Source organism: Brassica napus, chromosome A4, assembly GCF_020379485.1.
Source record: "Brassica napus cultivar Da-Ae chromosome A4, Da-Ae, whole genome shotgun sequence".
NCBI lineage: Eukaryota > Viridiplantae > Streptophyta > Magnoliopsida > Brassicales > Brassicaceae > Brassica > Brassica napus.
In genome coordinates, this window is record NC_063437.1 from 3,693,275 (window position 1) to 3,711,803 (window position 18,529).

The 18,529-nt window shown below is 28.7% G+C and overlaps 1 protein-coding gene across 1 annotated transcript; it reads right to left on the reverse strand.

The window, feature by feature from the left end:
* Positions 1 to 2,202: 2,202 nt before the first annotated feature.
* On the reverse strand, positions 2,203 to 5,523 carry LOC106380368 (transcriptional regulator TAC1-like). The gene has a single exon (XM_048777991.1). The coding sequence runs from the start codon at positions 4,027 to 4,029 to the stop codon at positions 3,610 to 3,612; it is 420 nt and encodes a 139-aa protein (XP_048633948.1). The 5' UTR covers positions 4,030 to 5,523; the 3' UTR covers positions 2,203 to 3,609.
* Positions 5,524 to 18,529: the final 13,006 nt, after the last annotated feature.

Consider the following 18,529-nt stretch of genomic DNA (forward strand, 5'->3'; position numbering starts at 1 on the left):
ATATAGCTATATAAGGAAAACGCGTTTAAATATTTCCATTGCTGATTTTTTATATAATTGCTACATTAATTATGATTTAATTTTATTTAGTTTTTGTACAATTTCAATAAAAAAAGGAGTCTTTATGTCACGTTACCGAGGGCCTCGTTTTAAAAATTTAAAGTTTGTTACTAAATATTTATATTGCCGATTTTTTTGTATAACAAACTATATTAATTATGTTTTACTTAAATGCAATGTCATATAGATGTAAATATTAGCAAAACAGAAAGATACCTTAAAAAAAAGGCTTTGTATTTTAATAGTATAAATTAAATTCGATAGTTTGATACAATTTGAACCAAATTCGCATGAACTTTCGATCAAAAGCTAGGACTGAGACTCATGGCCGTGCTTGATACCAAACAGATCAAGCATTAGCTTAGGGCCGGCAAGAAATATTTAGTTTTAGGGTTAGCCGAAGTTCCTATCTAGCTCTGTTGGTAACAACAAAGAATTTTGTAGTTCCTGATAGCTGGTTCAGATACTTAGGTGCACATTTTAATAAGTTTGTGTTTTATTTGATCATGGGCCAATTTTCTTCTTCTTTTTTTTTTGGGCCGGAAATTGTCGGGCCAGAATTGTCAGGCCCGACCCTGCTGAAACTTATTATCCACGATCCGATCTGATATCTGCTCTAGGTCCTTTATGAAAATAGAATATCTGGGGCGTATGGATCCAAATTCAAAATTTTAATTTATTAAACTTTAATTTTTTATTAATAATTATAGTTGATATATTAATATTTATACATAAAATTAATTTTATAATATTATATTTTAATTTTATAATCATATATATATAATTTTGTATAAATATTTAATTTTTGTATTATTTTATAATTTTTTTATTTTTTAAAAAAAAGTTTTTTTATTTATTTTTAATATTTTTTTACGGATCTGGATACTCACGGGTAATAAAATATTTAGACGGATATCTAGAAGACAGTGATCCGGATCTGAATACTAAAATCATGGATTCAGATATCCGGATCCATCCCACCCCTAGTTGAAGCCTTTTTTGTTAAGAATTAACTATGAATTTATTAATGATAAAAAATCTGATTTTCGGATCTTAGAATAAATGAATAAATTAGTAAAAATGTTTATATGAGATTTTAACATGATGTAAAAAATACCGTCATATGCAAATCATCATGAGACATATAATATTATCGACCGAAAAATCGTCTACATTATATTATGATAATTTATAATAGCATAACTAATCAGAAAATATTTGAAAAGTGGATCACATAAAAGAGAGAAAATGAACCAATATAGATGGTGTTGGTGAGCCCCAATTTCTCTGGGTCATTATTAGCATTTATTTGGTTACCTCTTTAGAGCATCTCTAAGAGTGGTAGAAAAGGTATCTAGCAAATAAAAATTTGAAAAAAGAAAACTGAGGAAAAAAAGTTCTTGGTTCTCATTTGAGAAGTTTTTAGGATCTCTGCAGATACAAACGTTAAGAATATTGTCATGTAACTCATTTAAAATAGAAAAAAAGTTAATTGCATATTTTCAAATGTAGAGAACTTGGACTACCAAAAATCAGATGCGGATCACTCGGACATTCTGATCAAGGCTCTCAAAACAGAAGCTTCCCTAGCTGGTTTGGCTGACATAAGCTCAGTGGCGTACCTAGGGTAAGTGGGGCTCAAGGAAAATTTTAAAACAACAGTATTGTAACATAATATTTTTATTTATAGGAAGCCTAATTCTAAAGAAAAAAACAAATCTAAAATAGGGAATGGTCGAACTTCACGTTCATGAGTCCATACATACCTCACGCAACCGCTACACCTCAATGAAACTTTAGGAATTAAGGGTCCCAAAATATTTATATTTCGTAGGGGGCTGAGGCAAAACCCTTTTTCCTGCATAACCTATCTATCTCCATCCCTTGAATGTATCTCCGGTGAGAAAAATGTAGATGCAGATGTATTAGCAAAACAGATCTTTTTTTGTTGAACTGGCTTTAGTGGCTCCACGTAACTTAAGTTGGAAATTTTAACGCAAGTGTGTTTACAAAAAAAAACTAAGAAGAAACTAATATTTTAATTACGTAATTAAATTTTAATATTTAAAAGAAAATTAAAATAGTCACATATTAACATGTGTTTACCTACCATAGTATCTAGAGAGCTTCTCAAAAGTTTTAATTTTAGAAACTTTTGCTACCTCGTTCCTAATTTCCATATTTTCCACTCTAAGTATTTACATCGAATCATCCTTTTTCTTAAATTTGTCGTAGATAAATATCGATCATTTAAACTTCAGAGCTACATCACGCCTTAATTAGACTCACATTGTTGGTCTCTATATAAACGCTTTTGTGTTCGTAAGAAACCCTAAGTAGTTAATGCTTCACCAAACCATGAAATCACCGCAGCTAGTTCTCATCATCATACTCATGCTCTCTCTGCATCAGTGTGTATTTTTCTTCTCATACACATATACACTTGACACACACACGGCGGATCCAGCAACTAAATTAGTATGGGGGTACATAGTGTAAAACATATTTAGAACGTGGGCATTTACATAAATTGTAGGTTATTTTTTGAAAAAAAAACAGCATGGGGCGCATGCCACACCCAAGCTTTACCTGGGTCCGCCCTGGACACACATACATTTATTATAATGCAACGTTATATATGTGAATTGTGATGTTCATGTGCCCTCCTTAAGCTTGTGTAATGAGAAGCTAGCTCTCTAGCAGAAATAGAATAAGTATAGTCTTTCTTGTCCAGACCATGAATATGATCGACGATCCATGTATTTTCTATTCATTTCTAATATGATTAAGAGGATATATAAACAAATTATGAAAATTAAAGTGTTTAAATATGTGAAGAGATGTCAAATTTATAGATCACAAGGTAATGTTTAGATACTGAATGTGGTTAGCAATATAAAACTATATATAATGTGAATGTGATAATGATTTAAGTATTTAAAGTCAGAACCGCCGACTCTTCTCAACAGTCGACAAATATAGGGATAACGTAATGTGATTATTGTCGTGCGATGATGATTTTACGTTGACATTGTAAACTTTTGTATTAAAACACTAACATACCTAGTCCATAATAATCACTATATTAATTATAAATATATAAGAAAATACTTTTTATATATTTGTTCTGATTGGTTTTGATTTTATTTGGGTTTAATCACTAAGTTGATGATTTCTATTAATTTAGAAACTATATTGCGAATTCAGGCGAACAAAAATGAACTTAGACAAAGCAGCAAATGTGATAAAAACGCATAAAATCAGATACTATTACAAACTAATGATATGAATCACTAAGTTACGAATTCAGGTTTGGATTTAATCAGTAAGTTTATTTCGTATAATATGATAACAAACCCTTTAACAAAAAAAAAAAGCATTGTGATAACATAATAATGATAAAAACGCATAAAAATCAGAAACTATTACGTATATAATGTTAGTTTTATTGTAATATTAACACATCAATAAATAATCAAACGAACAAAACAAATTCTAACTATTCATGATTACATATATACTTGGTGATTATAATAATCACATATATAATTACGTACTTGGTGATTTCTTATAAGGATCTAGTCCTAGACGAAGCTCAAGATCTATCACTTCTGCACTTTGAGACAAAGCTTTTTGAAGCATCCTCATTTTCTTCTCTTCTTCATCTCTCAAATAGTCTCCACTTGTATTTTTGTCTTGTTTTGTTGATGAACTGACCGTATCAACGAAGAAAGGCAATTCAATCAGATCTTGCTCGAGCCGATTTCTCGAAGTGGTGCACGTGGAGTCTTCACGATCATCTTCTTTTAAGTTCGCTTGTCGCAGCTTTGCCCTGTCTTTTCTGTGGATGTTCATGTGCCCTCCTAAAGCTTGTGCGTTGGAGAAACCTCTCTCGCAAAAATCGCATATGTATGGTCTTGCTTGTCCAGACCATGAATATGATCGACGATCCGAGTATTTTCGGCTCATTGTTGTATATGTGATCGAGGAGAATATTAAAAAAAAGAGTGTAAAGGATGTGTTTTAATTTGTGAAAAGATGTGAATTTGATAAATCAGAAGGTGATGCTCGATCAACGTTAATATACATTGTTATATAAAAGTCAGAGCCGACTTTGTCTTGCTTAACCGACATTATGTAAAGATTAGCTTAATTATATATATGATGATTAGTTATTTTATTGGTTTAGAGTTTTACATTTTTAGCTTTAATTTAGCCGACAATAAACACTCTATTATTCATAAATATATAAAAATAATTCGAGTTCAAATTTGGTAATATATGTGTGTAAAATGAAATGAATTTTTTAATTAGAAACACTTGCCAATTCAAATTTATTAAAATGACACTCTATATTACTTAGAATAAATGCAAAATGCAAATGTCAACAAATGTGTGATGTCTAGATAAACAATGTCTTCTGAGAAAACATATATACACACGTATGAGCGGAGAGTCGACGACAATTATGTTTTACAAAATTGTTTAATCAGTGTCATTAGAGACATACAGTATTCGAAAGTCAAGTACACAAGTATAATTTTAATGAATTTCTCATCGACTTTCATCTTAGTAAAGTCATTTAACAATAAGCCGACAACATAGCTCTCGCTCATATACGCTAAATGATGACGACAGTTGCTTAGTTAACTTGTTAACTTAAACATTGTTACTAACTTTTGAAGTGGTTAAAGAGGAAAAAGTATTAAGTCGTATGTCGCATAGTTTCCTTGAGCAAAAAACTAAAGAACAATTCTGCATTATTGTCTTGGACTTATCCAACAATTATTTGATATAGACAAACATTACAATCTCTATGAGCTTATTTTAACCCTATGGGTAGAACGTGTCCAGGGCTATAGTTTCTAAGAAGAATTATAATTTGAATATTTCTTTACCGACTTTTAAATGTTGGAGATTCACATGTCCTTTATCTGTAACGCAAAAAGAAGTGTCGAAGACGTTTCCAGCATACTTTCCAAATATATATGTGACCAACACGGCAATACCATACAAAACAATATCATGAAACTTTCAGATATAAAGGAGTTCATTATAAGTTTCTCACGAAAAAATCATTTACTATATATAATATGATCACTACTATACAAAGAAGTTTTTGGGAATTAAGTGGTGGTAGCTTAGTAGTAATCTTTGGGGTTTGGTGTGTATCCACATCAATCATGAGTTTGATTTTCTCTATGAATTAAATTATCATCACTTGACCAGTTTGGGTTTGAGTTTCGGCCCAAGTGATTTACATGGTGTATCGTAACAGATGATCGGTTCACCCCCTATCATTAGTCGGAAGGTATTCTATTTCCAAACTCGGATCATACAATGTAGTAATCAGTCCATTTTATAGCACTAAACCCGTTCATCTCGAAGCCGACCAGATCGGCCAATAAGGTTTATCAAAAGATAAGTTTTTGGAAATATAAACTTAATTATTGGAGATATAAAAAGTTAATTATGAAAAATTCACCGGATACATAAGCTATATATATATATATATTCTCTCGCTTACTGCAAATATAAATTCATGACGGTACGCACAGTAATTTTACGAAACTTTATACTGAAAAACTTCTTAAGAAAACGTTAATGTGTTTGTGTTGCGTTAACTCATTATTAGTCACATGTATGGGCTTATATTGTTTATTCTAACAATTTAATTTCGGGCCTGACCTGGGCAGACATTCCTAGTTAATAAAGAAGTTATTTTTTCCTTCTAATTTTTATTCCGATGATTAATCAAAGTAATCAATAGAAAAACTCAATTCAAAGAGTTCCACATGGAGAAAAACGATATCCTGGTTCTTTTTCTTGACTTTGATAAACATGTTTTTTGTCTTTGTTCCAAGAAAGGCCATCGTTTTGGTAATACTCTTGCAAAAAAACTTATTGTTCTTTTTGGGTCAGGAATCAGTTAATTTAATAACAATCAAACGTTTGAACCAAACAAAAAAAAAACGCCTATCATTTGTTAGACATTTGCATTTTTCTTCTTCTCTTTCCAGCATATGGATTCGTAGGGCATGTATACTCATCTACGTACAAAAGATATACACATAGTCGGACACAGGACCTTCCTCGCCAGTTCCGCTTGGACGCGGTGGGCTGAGTTCGAGCCCCGGCCACAGCGAATTTAACATGGTTTCCGTTTGGCTTCCAGGACCTTCCTCGCCAGTTCCAGTTGGATGCGGTGGGATAGTCGGATTAAATGAGAAGTCCGGATACTTGGATTATCAAAAAAAAAAAAAAGATACACACATGAAGGATTAGGCTTTTACGAAATTACGAGTTTCACCAAAAATAAATTCTAGCGGACTAAACAACATTCTTTTGTGAAGGATGAAGAACAACCCATCATATTATAGATAAACTTACCGTTTTGATGACAATATTTTTTTGCTCCGTTAATTATTGTTGTTATGTTTAAGATGTGGGGTACATGTATATATCCTAGGTTAAAATTGTTGTATATATTGATATTTGTAAGTATTTTGCTACCTGCTAACAAATGACACACAAACAGTACTACGCAAAGATTTTTGATGTTTACCGGCGGGTCTTCGATCGCTAATTCTCCACTCTCTGGAGGGAGATGATTGATGTTTACACTTAGGGCCTGACTGGTTTAACCGCAGCGGTTGCGGTTGCGGTTGCGGGAGTTTGCGGATGCGAGTGGTTGCGGTTTCTAGCGGTTTTAAGAGATTTGTACGACTGGTTCTGCGGTTAAAAATTGGTGTGTTTGCGGGATACTTATGACTGGTTAACTACCAAGTGCAACAGCGGTTAAATAATAAATTAACAATATTTACATTTTATACAATTATAAAAATATCAAAAATAATAATATTATAATAAATATAAAAGTTATATTTAGAAAGTTATAGTTTAATTTTTTTTAAAATATAGAAAATATTTTTATTTTAAAGTTTTATAATATTAATTAAAATTTAATAGATATATTTTAGCATTTTTATAATTCTAATTTAATTTTTTTATTGAATATTTTTATTTTTGTATTTATATTGTTTTGGAAAAAAAGAATTTTTTTTTATCCTCCCGCAACCGTCCGCAACCGCAAACGCTAGCTGGAACCAGCTTTTGAATTTATGAGGTTCGGAGCGATTTGGAGCGGTTTGGAACGGTTTGGAACGGTTTGAGCGATTGTTGCAAAACGCCAACAACCGCTACCAACCGCAAAAGCTGCGTTTGCGGGTGGTAGCGAGAAAACCAGTCATGCCCTTAGTAGCGCTCTTGCTTCATTTATTTATGTTTTATTTATATAAGATCATTTATACAGAGCCGGTTCTAGGAATCTAGAGGCCAGAAGCAAAAAAAAATTATTTGCCCGATTAGTATTAAGTATTAAGACTGAATAAAAATAGTTGTATTATGATGGGGGAAGCGTTCGAACTCATCACCTTGGACAGTTAACCATAGTGCCATGACCAAATTAGCTAAAGGAACTTACTGTCAAATTGCGGCCAAAAATATAGTTATTATTTGTCGGCGGAAAGCAACTGCTTGGTTGTCTGGGCCGGCTCTGCATGTATATACAGTTTTTCCTTGGTATGGGAGATATAAGATTTTCTTACAAGATTTTTTTTTTTTAAAGAAAAGATTATTATTGCAATCTTATATATTAAAAATAGAAGTCACAACCTTGATTCATGTGTGATTTTTTTTAAATGGACCTCTATAGAAAATCATGTTACATTTATTTCTTATTAATATTTTGTGACTTCGTACATCACCTCATATATACGCCTATAATATCGGTTAGTATAACCAACATATTTTAGCATCATTAATTAATCACATACGACCTTGGTATATCTATTTTCAAAACTATTTCTATATCGAACCTTACTTTTTCTTAATAAGATTCAATCTTCAACCCGTTCGCGTTATAGATTTAATAAACAAAAAAAATTGGATTTAACCGGGTTTGACAAACAATACTAATATATGATAGATTGACTACTCAACCTGTTCGGTTTACACAGTTGTTAAACAACATCACACATCGGACATAACCGGACATCAAGTGATCACCATTTCTCATACATTATTATTTTGACTATTCAGCCGTTTCGCTTAATACAGTAAATAAACTTAACAAAATCAGAGTTAACCGGAATGTAATACTATTCATCTTCGAAGTGCTTTCATAGATCTTAAATTATAATTTAGAACCAAGTACATAGTATACATATATCAAAAGATGATCAACAACATGGTTTAAACAGAATATACGATTAATCTCATTAACATGTTTATCTTTAAAGCACTTAAAAACATATTCAAAACCACAATTCATTTGCAATATAAGATTAATCTCAACAATATTACCTATATTCCATAATATTCACATAATTTATTATGGATTTTCATAAAGTGCTCATCGACCATAACCAATGCACGCAATATCTACTTTTAAAAAATATTCCATAATCGTATAAATTGTCAAATGTAAATTGACAAATCATTTAATATTGCGTGAGGGTTTACTAACTGGATATACTAAGGGTATAATATCAATCAAAGCTATTAGTATAGATCACATTACAATCACTATTGGGTTTAGGATAATTGAATGTAAATATTAACGGCCCATTGGATTTATAGATAGATAGTAAATTGTAGCACATTGTCCCAATTTATAAATATACTAGATGATTTTCCCTTATTCATGCACGAGTATAAATATTTTTAAAATAAATATATTATAATAATTGATTGCTACTTACTTTTAATTTTAAATTAATTAATAATTTATATGCATCACTTATATTAATAATATTATATTACTTTAATTATACATATGATTTTATATATGTTATATCTAATCAGTTTTGTTGTTTTTCAGTCGATTTAGTTATCATTTGGGTAAATTAGATTGCATCTATGAATTCAACTATAATATTTTTTATTATATATATATTAAAATTTTGATTAATTTCTTATTTGCATTTAGGTGGTTGTTGTCTTAGATATGTACATATATTTTATGAAGATTATGTATAACTTAAGATATATTGTGCTTAGAATGAAATAAAAAAAATAAACTAAAGTGTCTGATTCTAAATTACATAAATTAATATAACGAAACGATAATATTCTGAAGTCTCATACATATATATAAATTTTACAAAAGAACTAAATTGTAACAGTTGATTAATATTATATTTTCATTTTAATATGTTTTGAGCTGTCCTATGATTTATATTTATAAAATAAATTACTGTTCTTATAAAATTATATATTCTTATCGTAGTTAAATCTATGATTTTAGATATAAGTTGAATTAGTCGAATCATTCATGTTGTGAGTATATTGAGTTACATATATTCTTTCGAATTCAAAATGAAGTATAATTATTTTTTATTATAATTAAGTTAAATGTGCATGTCTTTTCATAATATTTATCAAATTATATGTTGATTTTTTTTAAAAAATATTAGAAAGTAAAGAGATGATCAATAGGAAGTTACATGCGTAAGTAATTGATACATTTTTAAAAGCTCATGTAGACATATCAACATTTACAATAATTTAAATATCAAACTCTTACTATTTTGTAACTATTTGATCAAACGATGTTTATTTTTGATTTTTTTTTAATATCTCTTAAACATAAGCAGTAAAAAATTATGATTGTATTTAAAAAATAATATTATATAAGTAAAATATAATTTATCGATATTTTTTTGCTGTAATTGAAAGATATTATAGTTAACTAAATTTATGAAAAATAAATAAAACATTTCAATATTACTAATTATAAATATGTTTAGACAATTAAGCATATATGAGTTGATGCTACTTAATTATTTTATGTAATCATCTAAGAAAATATATAGATATATAAAAATATTTTTATTACTTTGAATTTTTGTATTGTTTAAATCTTATATATTAAAACAGAAGTCATGACCTTGATTCATGTGTATTTTTTTTTAAATGGACTTAATGGACATATTCATAGAAAATCATATTACATTTAATCTCTAATCTTATTATTTAAATTTTAGGCTTACCAAAAATTTTTATTGGGCTATCAATAATTGGATTTAAAGAATAGATGATCCATTGAATTTATAAATAGTATAAATTAAATGGATATATTTTAATGTTGTAATACTATACCTTCATATATTAAATATTTAAATATTTGTCGATGTCAACTTTTAAAATTATAAAGAATTTTTTTTAAATAACAAAAATCATATTATCTAACAATGATTAATCTTTACTACCTTATACCAATGAAAAAAAAATTTAAACTATATAGTTTATTTTAAAAATTAAACAAAAAATAAATGTTTTATTATTTTCTCGATAATATAAATCTATGACGCAAAGATTTTAATTTTTTTAATCTTTTTAAATTTGTGAAATGTTACAATATCTTTGAATATGTCAATAAAACAATATTTACTAATCATTATATATATATAGTTACGATTTTAATAATAAAATAATAATCCGAAAATATATATATATAGAATAAGATATAAATACATTTGAAAATTTAAAAGAATCTATTCGATGAAAAAATATACCGTAAACTTATTATGTTTTAAAAATTGATAGACATATATATTATAATATATACTAATTTAGAATTGAAAACAAAATATTTGTATAAAAATAAATGAAAACAAAAATCCGCGCGATTGCGCGGGTCGAGATCTAGTAGTTGGTTAAAACTGAAGAACAGTCCCACAGGCAATATCTTAAAAATAATAATAGCTCTAGTTGTTGACTTACCACAATAATGGAACATTGTAACGGAGAAACGGTAGAACATTTGAATTATATGTTTCTCAAGATTTTTCTTTGTAGAGGTTTTTAACTTCTTCTTTTTAACCGTAAACTTATCACATTATCATAGCAAATCAGAAATTCTCTTGCAGAGTTCTTACATAGATATTTACACACACTATGAGTCTATCATAGCCAGTTTATTATTAACATATATGTTTGCCTATTAGCTTCCCCATGAACATTATCTGAAGCAAAAAAATTAGACAAAGGCTTCTAGATATCCTGAACATATGTTGCTGAGATCGATCAATATAAAAGTATTATGAATATACATTATCACAAACTTACATGTGTTTAATAATATATAATGACTGAGAACCTACACCATCTCAATAATGTATAGCAACCACACCTTTCCGGGTTAAACGTTCCTAAATCACTTTTGGTGGAGAAGATGTAATATATATATATATATATATATATATATATATATATATATATATATATATATATATATCTTATGTGTTACAAATCAAAGTACTAAACTTAAGTCAAGTCATTCTATGAGTGTATAAAACCGGATCTATCGTATATCAAAACTATTTCATATTCCTACAAAAGAAAGGAGCATATATTCTCTTCTTGAGTTTCTATTCATCGGTCGGACCAGAAAGCGTGAGCGGCTAAGACCCTATCAAGAAGCTCTTGAGGCACAGGTTCGCCTCTTCTTTGCCTTGCTGATATCTTTGGGGTATGAACCAATGTTTTCCATTTGTCCTGTTTTAGGTTACACATATTATTAAAGACGCTTATTCTATTTAATTATCTTATTAGAGGAAAGATGATGTTGTAAACAACTTTCTTTTCTTCAAGGGATATATATTCTGGGCTCCTTCGCTACTACAACCTCCATCTTTTGTGGAACAAATCTTTCTTTTTCCGTCCCGTCTTCATAAATCGAAATAAACACTTAAGATTATATAAAAATATTGCGGTACAAATTAATATAGCTAGCGAGTGAGTTTTTTCTTACCGATAGTTTTCTTCTTGTGTAATTGGAGAGCTAGAAATGGAAGGACCAAGAGCTAACCAGTCCTTACACAATAATATTTGAGGAGGTTTCTCCTGACAAGGTTGTGGATTAACCTCAACTTCCATTGTCTCCAAAAGGTAATTTACTACGAAATCTTCCTCTTTTTCCTTTGTTTCATAGGCCCTGTGGTCGCCTGCCACGTGGGATAAAACTTCGAACATGGATCTATGTTTTTTCATCACTTTTTGCTTACGTCCCTGGAATTAAAAAGGCGCAATCTAGTGAACCAATTTTATGTAACTTGTGGAAAAGAAAAAGAAATGTTTTACAAAAAAAATAAGAAGAAGAAATGTTGTTGGAATTCATATACGCACTCTGGGTAATCTATAAGCCCTAGGAACCACATGAGTTTGGTACGCATCGAAACGAAAGTCCAACATGTTCCCGATAGACACGTTACTACGGATTGGTTACGTTAAGCCTGATCCTACACATATTTTATAGTCATGTTTACATAAAACAGAAAGTAGAACAAAAAACGTTGATGAGGAAAATCAAACAGAGGAAAACAAATATTGGATCTAATCATATTACGTACATAACCTTATAATAAGTCTTTTTTGTTTTTCTGAATCGCTTTCGATTGATTTTGTGCGAGATGGAAAAGTGAGATATATGTTACAACATGGTTGTGACTTGTGGGAAATAAAATTTATAGAAAGATGTGTGCCCCGTAAAACACCTGCCTTTTAAGTTGAGTTTGTGTCTGAACAAAACCCCATGAAACCACGAATTTCTTACAAAATGAATTCTGAAGTTTCAGAAAATGTTTGAACTTATTTTGACATCTGTCAACATCTAATTAGTCTAATCTGATTGGTGACATGTAGTATTAGAACCGAGTTATGATAAAAAATTATGATTTGATGTAACTTGCAGTAAAATCTATGTGATAAAAAATGTAGATTTATGTGGATAGTTTGCTGTAAAGATATGAGTTACTATTTTAGCAACATAATTGATTGGTAACATTTTCGATGTATACACTGAAGTATGAATTATTTTTACATTATAAAGCTCTATAAATAATATTAAATACACAGTTAATAAAAATATTTATAGAAATTAAAATATAATAACTTAAAATTAACTAAAGATATTCAAATACATATATGTTCCACATATATACATATACATATCTACTATTAATAGCAATCCCAATTAATTATAATTGACATGTCTTTTTATTATAAATTTGTTCATGCCCGTTTGTGGTACCTTTCGTTTATAAACGCTTTTTTTTAATTGTATTTTTTTTAAATTTATGTCTTTTCAATTCTATTTATTATGTATATAATTTAATATTTGCAACTGTTTTAAAATAAACCATTACAACCTTTAAATGTTAACCATTGCAAGTTTTGGTGTTCAAACATTACAACATTTGGTGATCAACTTTTGAACCTTTTTTTTTTTTTTTCAACTTTTGAACTTATTAATCATTGCACTCTTTAATGGTTAACAATTGAAATCTCGGGTCTATAAATATCGTAGTGTGAGCAATGAAAACTGCAACAACAAAGAAACATTTAAACAAAAATGAAAGGGTACTTTCATTTGGTACCTTTGAGTGGAGTCTCTTGAAAATAGGGTTAGATTTAGGAGTATCTATTTCGTGATGATGCATCCTTCTCCACAAGTATCTAGGCCATGGTAAAATTGAATCCATAACTTAATTCCAAATTAGTGATAGGGAAGATTGAACACCTTCAGAGACTTTATCGGAAGGATAATTAAAAGTCGTACGTTAAAGAAAACAGAAAGAAACGGACAATACAAACATGTGGCTAACATATATCTACCGCCAGAGAGCAACACTCTCATAGGGAGACAAAAACAGTGACAAAAATCAACTAAATCACCGGTAAGAGAAGACAATTTGAATCAACTCAAGCAAAAATGAATGAAATTATGTGTAAAACAACGCAACTAAGAAATTTTTATATAGCAAAAATACTTTTTTGGAACCATTTTTTCTCTGAGGATGATTCATACACGACCAGTTATAGACTCTCCTTTACTGTTTTTGGATATTCCGGCAGCTTAGGTCGTCCGAATTTCTCATTTTTTTTATTTTTCTGTTTGTCTCATAACACATCTACTTGATGGCGATATTGGCGGGATTGGATTTCTTCAATCGATGTCAACTTTCTGTTGATTATTTTCCGATCTATAGAGTGATTGACCGGTATTCTCTAGCAGTGATATTGACACTGTTTTTCCTCCTATGGCTATCGGCATTTTCCCGTGTCACTTATGGCGTGGTGTTTGTCTCCTTTCCGGAGTGTTATTTTCCGGCATTTAATGGTTGAAATGCATGGTGTGTTGGTGTCGGCGTCTTTCTGTTGTCTTTGGACTGCAGTGTTCATTTATCTGGTAAGTTTCTTGGCATTGCTGTGTCAAACGGAATCTTAAGCCGCCATGGCCGATAATTCCAGTGTGTGCATTGCACTTTAAATATAGATACTCTGTTTCTCTTTTACTTCAAGTCAATGGAAAAAGGTCTTGTTACCTCAGATATAGATACTCTGATTGTGCTGGTTCCCTTTACGTAGGTGTGTACGTCATGCATGATGGAGAGTTGTTGTTTCCTGTGTGTCACCGTAATTGTTTCTCAAAGGCCTCGAAGTCACTATCATTATTGTGAAAGGTTGTATCTTTCTATAATTAGGGTCTTGTCATTATAGTGTTTTCAAATTAAATACTGTGTTTTTCAATATGCAGTTATTGGAAAAGTTGTGAAAAAGTTTAATGTGTTTTGTCATCAACTCATCATGAATATGTATCTTTACATCAAAAAATATAGAGTATTTTTTTTTTCATTTTTTTAAATTGTATTAGTTTACTTCCTCACACTTGCCCTTCATTGTGACCAACAAAAAAGGAAACATCAAGCAAATACCCATCTCATTTTCGTCAAACAAAATTGTATTAGTTTAAAGAATTGTCTCCTTCTATTTAAAAATCAAAATGTTTTTAAGAATAGTTAAATCAATAAATGTTTTTCTACAATTGTTAGTGTTAAGAATGTTTTAAAATTATGTCTTTTCATTATAAAAGACTAATTAGTTTCAAAAAGTAGTTTAATCAATAAATGTTTTTCTACAATTATTAGTGTTATGAATGTTTTAAGATTATATCTTTTCATTATAAAAGACAAATTAGATTTAAAAAGTAGTTAAACTAATTAAGTGGTTTTATAATTATTAGTTTTAAGAATTATGTGTGTTTATTATATATATTAAAAATTAAATTATTTTAAAAATATATTAAAATATCTTCATAAGCATCTTTATTTAATTATGTGTCTTTTCAGTAAAGGCACTTATTAATTCAAATCTGAAAAGTCTGATTGTTGGTATAGATCTTTTAGAAAACTATAAATAGTCCTTATCCATTATTTTTTTTACAATATTTTAAAATCATGATTTTTCTATTATAACTGAACGTATCTCATCTTCTGATGACATCACATTTTCTAAAGCATTGGTTCCATGGTGGTTTCCATTGAAGTCGACGTGTTGTCAAATCTATTATAATTTGTTCAAAGCAACAATGACTCACCATATAATCATGATGAGTTGATGACCATTGAGAATACCCCCAAACTAACCATAGAAATTAGTTTGGACAAAAAAACATTAGACGACTACTAGCATATATGCCGGAAAGCAAAATTTAGTTAAACAAAAACAACACATCTAGAATTGGCTTACTACATCCTGACCAGAACAGATGTGAACAAACTTTTTTTTTTTTGGTAACAATGTTAAGAGTACAAACTTTTGATCAGAAGAGGAAGACTTTAAGTGACTGTAATTGTCAGCAGACAACACCAAAGGAGTACGATAGATAAATAAAAACTGCATATGAATCCATTCTTCTCTCAACTCCTTCGATGATTTCAAATCTAAAAATAAGGAAACAAAGAACAAAGCTAAAGAGAAGATAAGTTGTGTCGCAACTTTGGAGAGAAGAAACGGTTACTGTGTTATGTCAAAAGAGCAATTTTGTTAATTAAGGATGCTAATTAAATAGTTCACAAGATTGAACTTTTAAGAATTTCTAAAAATTGTATATGTGTATCATTTCCTAAATATTAATAGATTTATATATTCCTCCTTATTTGTATGCGTGTATCTTTACTTTATATAGGGTGAAATAGTCTTAAATATAATTTACTTATTAATAAAGCCAACTCTTAATATAATTAACTTTTGATAGGTTGTCAAAATATTCAAAATGTGTCTTTTCAAAATGGTTTGTAACATCCTGTTTTGGTGTAGGTTTTTTTGCTTGATTTAGTTTTGTTTATTTGGGTTTTAAATCAAACGCTCGAACTTACTTAGACAATATTATTTACTAATAGATAAATATTAACAAAATTTAAACCAAGAACAACTGTTTTAATGTTTTTCGATATGCACATTTTCATCTTTGCATGAATTTTATATAAGTAATATTTAGTTAGTGAATCTCTGGTTATATTTAAATATAGAAGAATTGTTAGTGATTTAAGTGAATCTTTGCAACCGTTTAAGTGGGATCTTGAAATTTTTTCACTGAACAGTTACAACTAATTAAATGGAATATTGCAACCGTTAGTGCTGAACTATTACATTTTTTGGTGATGAACAATTGCAATTATTAGTTATTGATTGTAGATTTTAGATATGATCTATGCGACTTTTGGTGTTAACTATTGCAACCTTTAGCTAACCCTTGCAATTTTGATTATCAACCACTGCAACCCGTTTTCATCTATATAAATAGTTGTGAGAAACGAAAAATTACAAAAACAATTACACCAAAGAAAAAATTACAACATTCATAAATAAACTAAGAAAGAGAGAGATTCATGGGGAAATTACATGTTTACCACTTTCATGGTACCAGTTTTCATTTTTATCACCACTAATAAGATATTTTCAAAAATACTTTCTTCATTAAGTGGTAAAAGACTCTTATGCCATTGTTATTTATACTAGGTTCTGGTCCGCGCTACGCGCGGATAATGTTTCAATATTTGTTTTGGAAATATAGCGCGGATAATGTTTCAATATTTGTCTTGGAAATAAAGATTATATTTTAAAATTTTGGTGTTTCAATTGATTAGAGGTCGAAACTATTATAATTTAATATTAAAATTATTTTTAAGTTGATAAATGAAAAGAAAAAGTTACGAAAGAGTGATGTTTTAATTAAGAATTTTTTTAGTTTTCTACTTTTCTTTGTTATTAGTTTCTATTTACAACAATCTTTAAAAATTGTTACGTTGTTTTCATATATTATGTTTTCTAAAAACATCATATTAGTAATAGTATATTTTAAAAGTATAACAGATGTACTGTTCCATTATTTGATTCAAAGTTGTTCATTTATATATATTGAAGTTTAAGTGTATATTTGTATGTCATATTTGCCATTTAGTGTGGCCATAGTGATTTTTATCGTTTTATTGTTTTAGTTTATTTTTATTATGCGCTTTAACTTTTTTTTAAATATTAATATTTTCTAATTGAGAGTTGTTAATGATAGACCATATTGATTTGAAATATTTCTATAAATACTGAGTATATATATAATGTTTAATATTTTAGTAATGTGTAGATAAAAGAAGTTATCATATGAATTTTAACTAACTTAATTTTTTTGAACAGAATGATTAGTATTCTTAACTATTATATTTCTTTTGGTAGCATATTTGTATTTCTATTAGTGATTTTTTTAAATTGGTTTCCATAACATGTAATCTTTGGTAGAATTCATTGAGTTAGTAGAACTTAGTTTTTTGGTTGGTATTTGTAGATTTTTATGAAACTAATCAGTTATCTTACTGTTTTTTCGTTTAATAGTTTTTAGCTGTATACTACGGTATATTTTTATATGTAGTAACTATTTTTAAAATAATGAGGATACATAACGATTAAAAGGTTATATCAGCTAATCACATATTCAAAAGAATGATTAAAATTTAAAAACTTGACATTGCTTTATGAAGGTAATGGATATATGTGATTCTGATTTGTTTCTATAATAGTTGTTTTTACTTGGTTGATGTTAACTTTCTAATGAGTTACTATTTGATATCGATTTAATTTTAACAAAGCTTATTTTGAACTAAAATATGTAGCTATATTTTCTTATTCGGTGTATTAGAAGCGTAAGATTTTATAAATAAAAATGAGTATGCTTAATATAATGATTACTCGAGTCATTTACAATGTACATTTTAAATTGTAGTTTTAAAATTACCCTTTTACTTTAAAATTGACATATAATATAAATTTAGAACATATGAATTTTCTTTTAAGATACAAAAAAATTCTAAAATGAATTGTTTCACTTTATTAAATTAAAAGGTAATTTGATATTCTGTGTGTTATTCTTATTTGCCTATTTAAAAAACTATTATAATTTGATGGAAAACAATACAATTTAGAAATACATAAATAGTTATATAAACCGATTATAGATACAAATATAAGAGAATTATAGATATTAACTTTATTTATTTGAGAAGTTAACAACTGAAACATTAGATTTTTTTTTTGCATATTTTTTAAAGTATATCTCATATATTTACCACATTCA

Bases quoted from the DNA above. Each gene is read 5' to 3' on its own strand.
- LOC106380368 (XM_048777991.1), bottom strand. From the start codon at position 4,029: ATGAGCCGAAAATACTCGGATCGTCGATCATATTCATGGTCTGGACAA.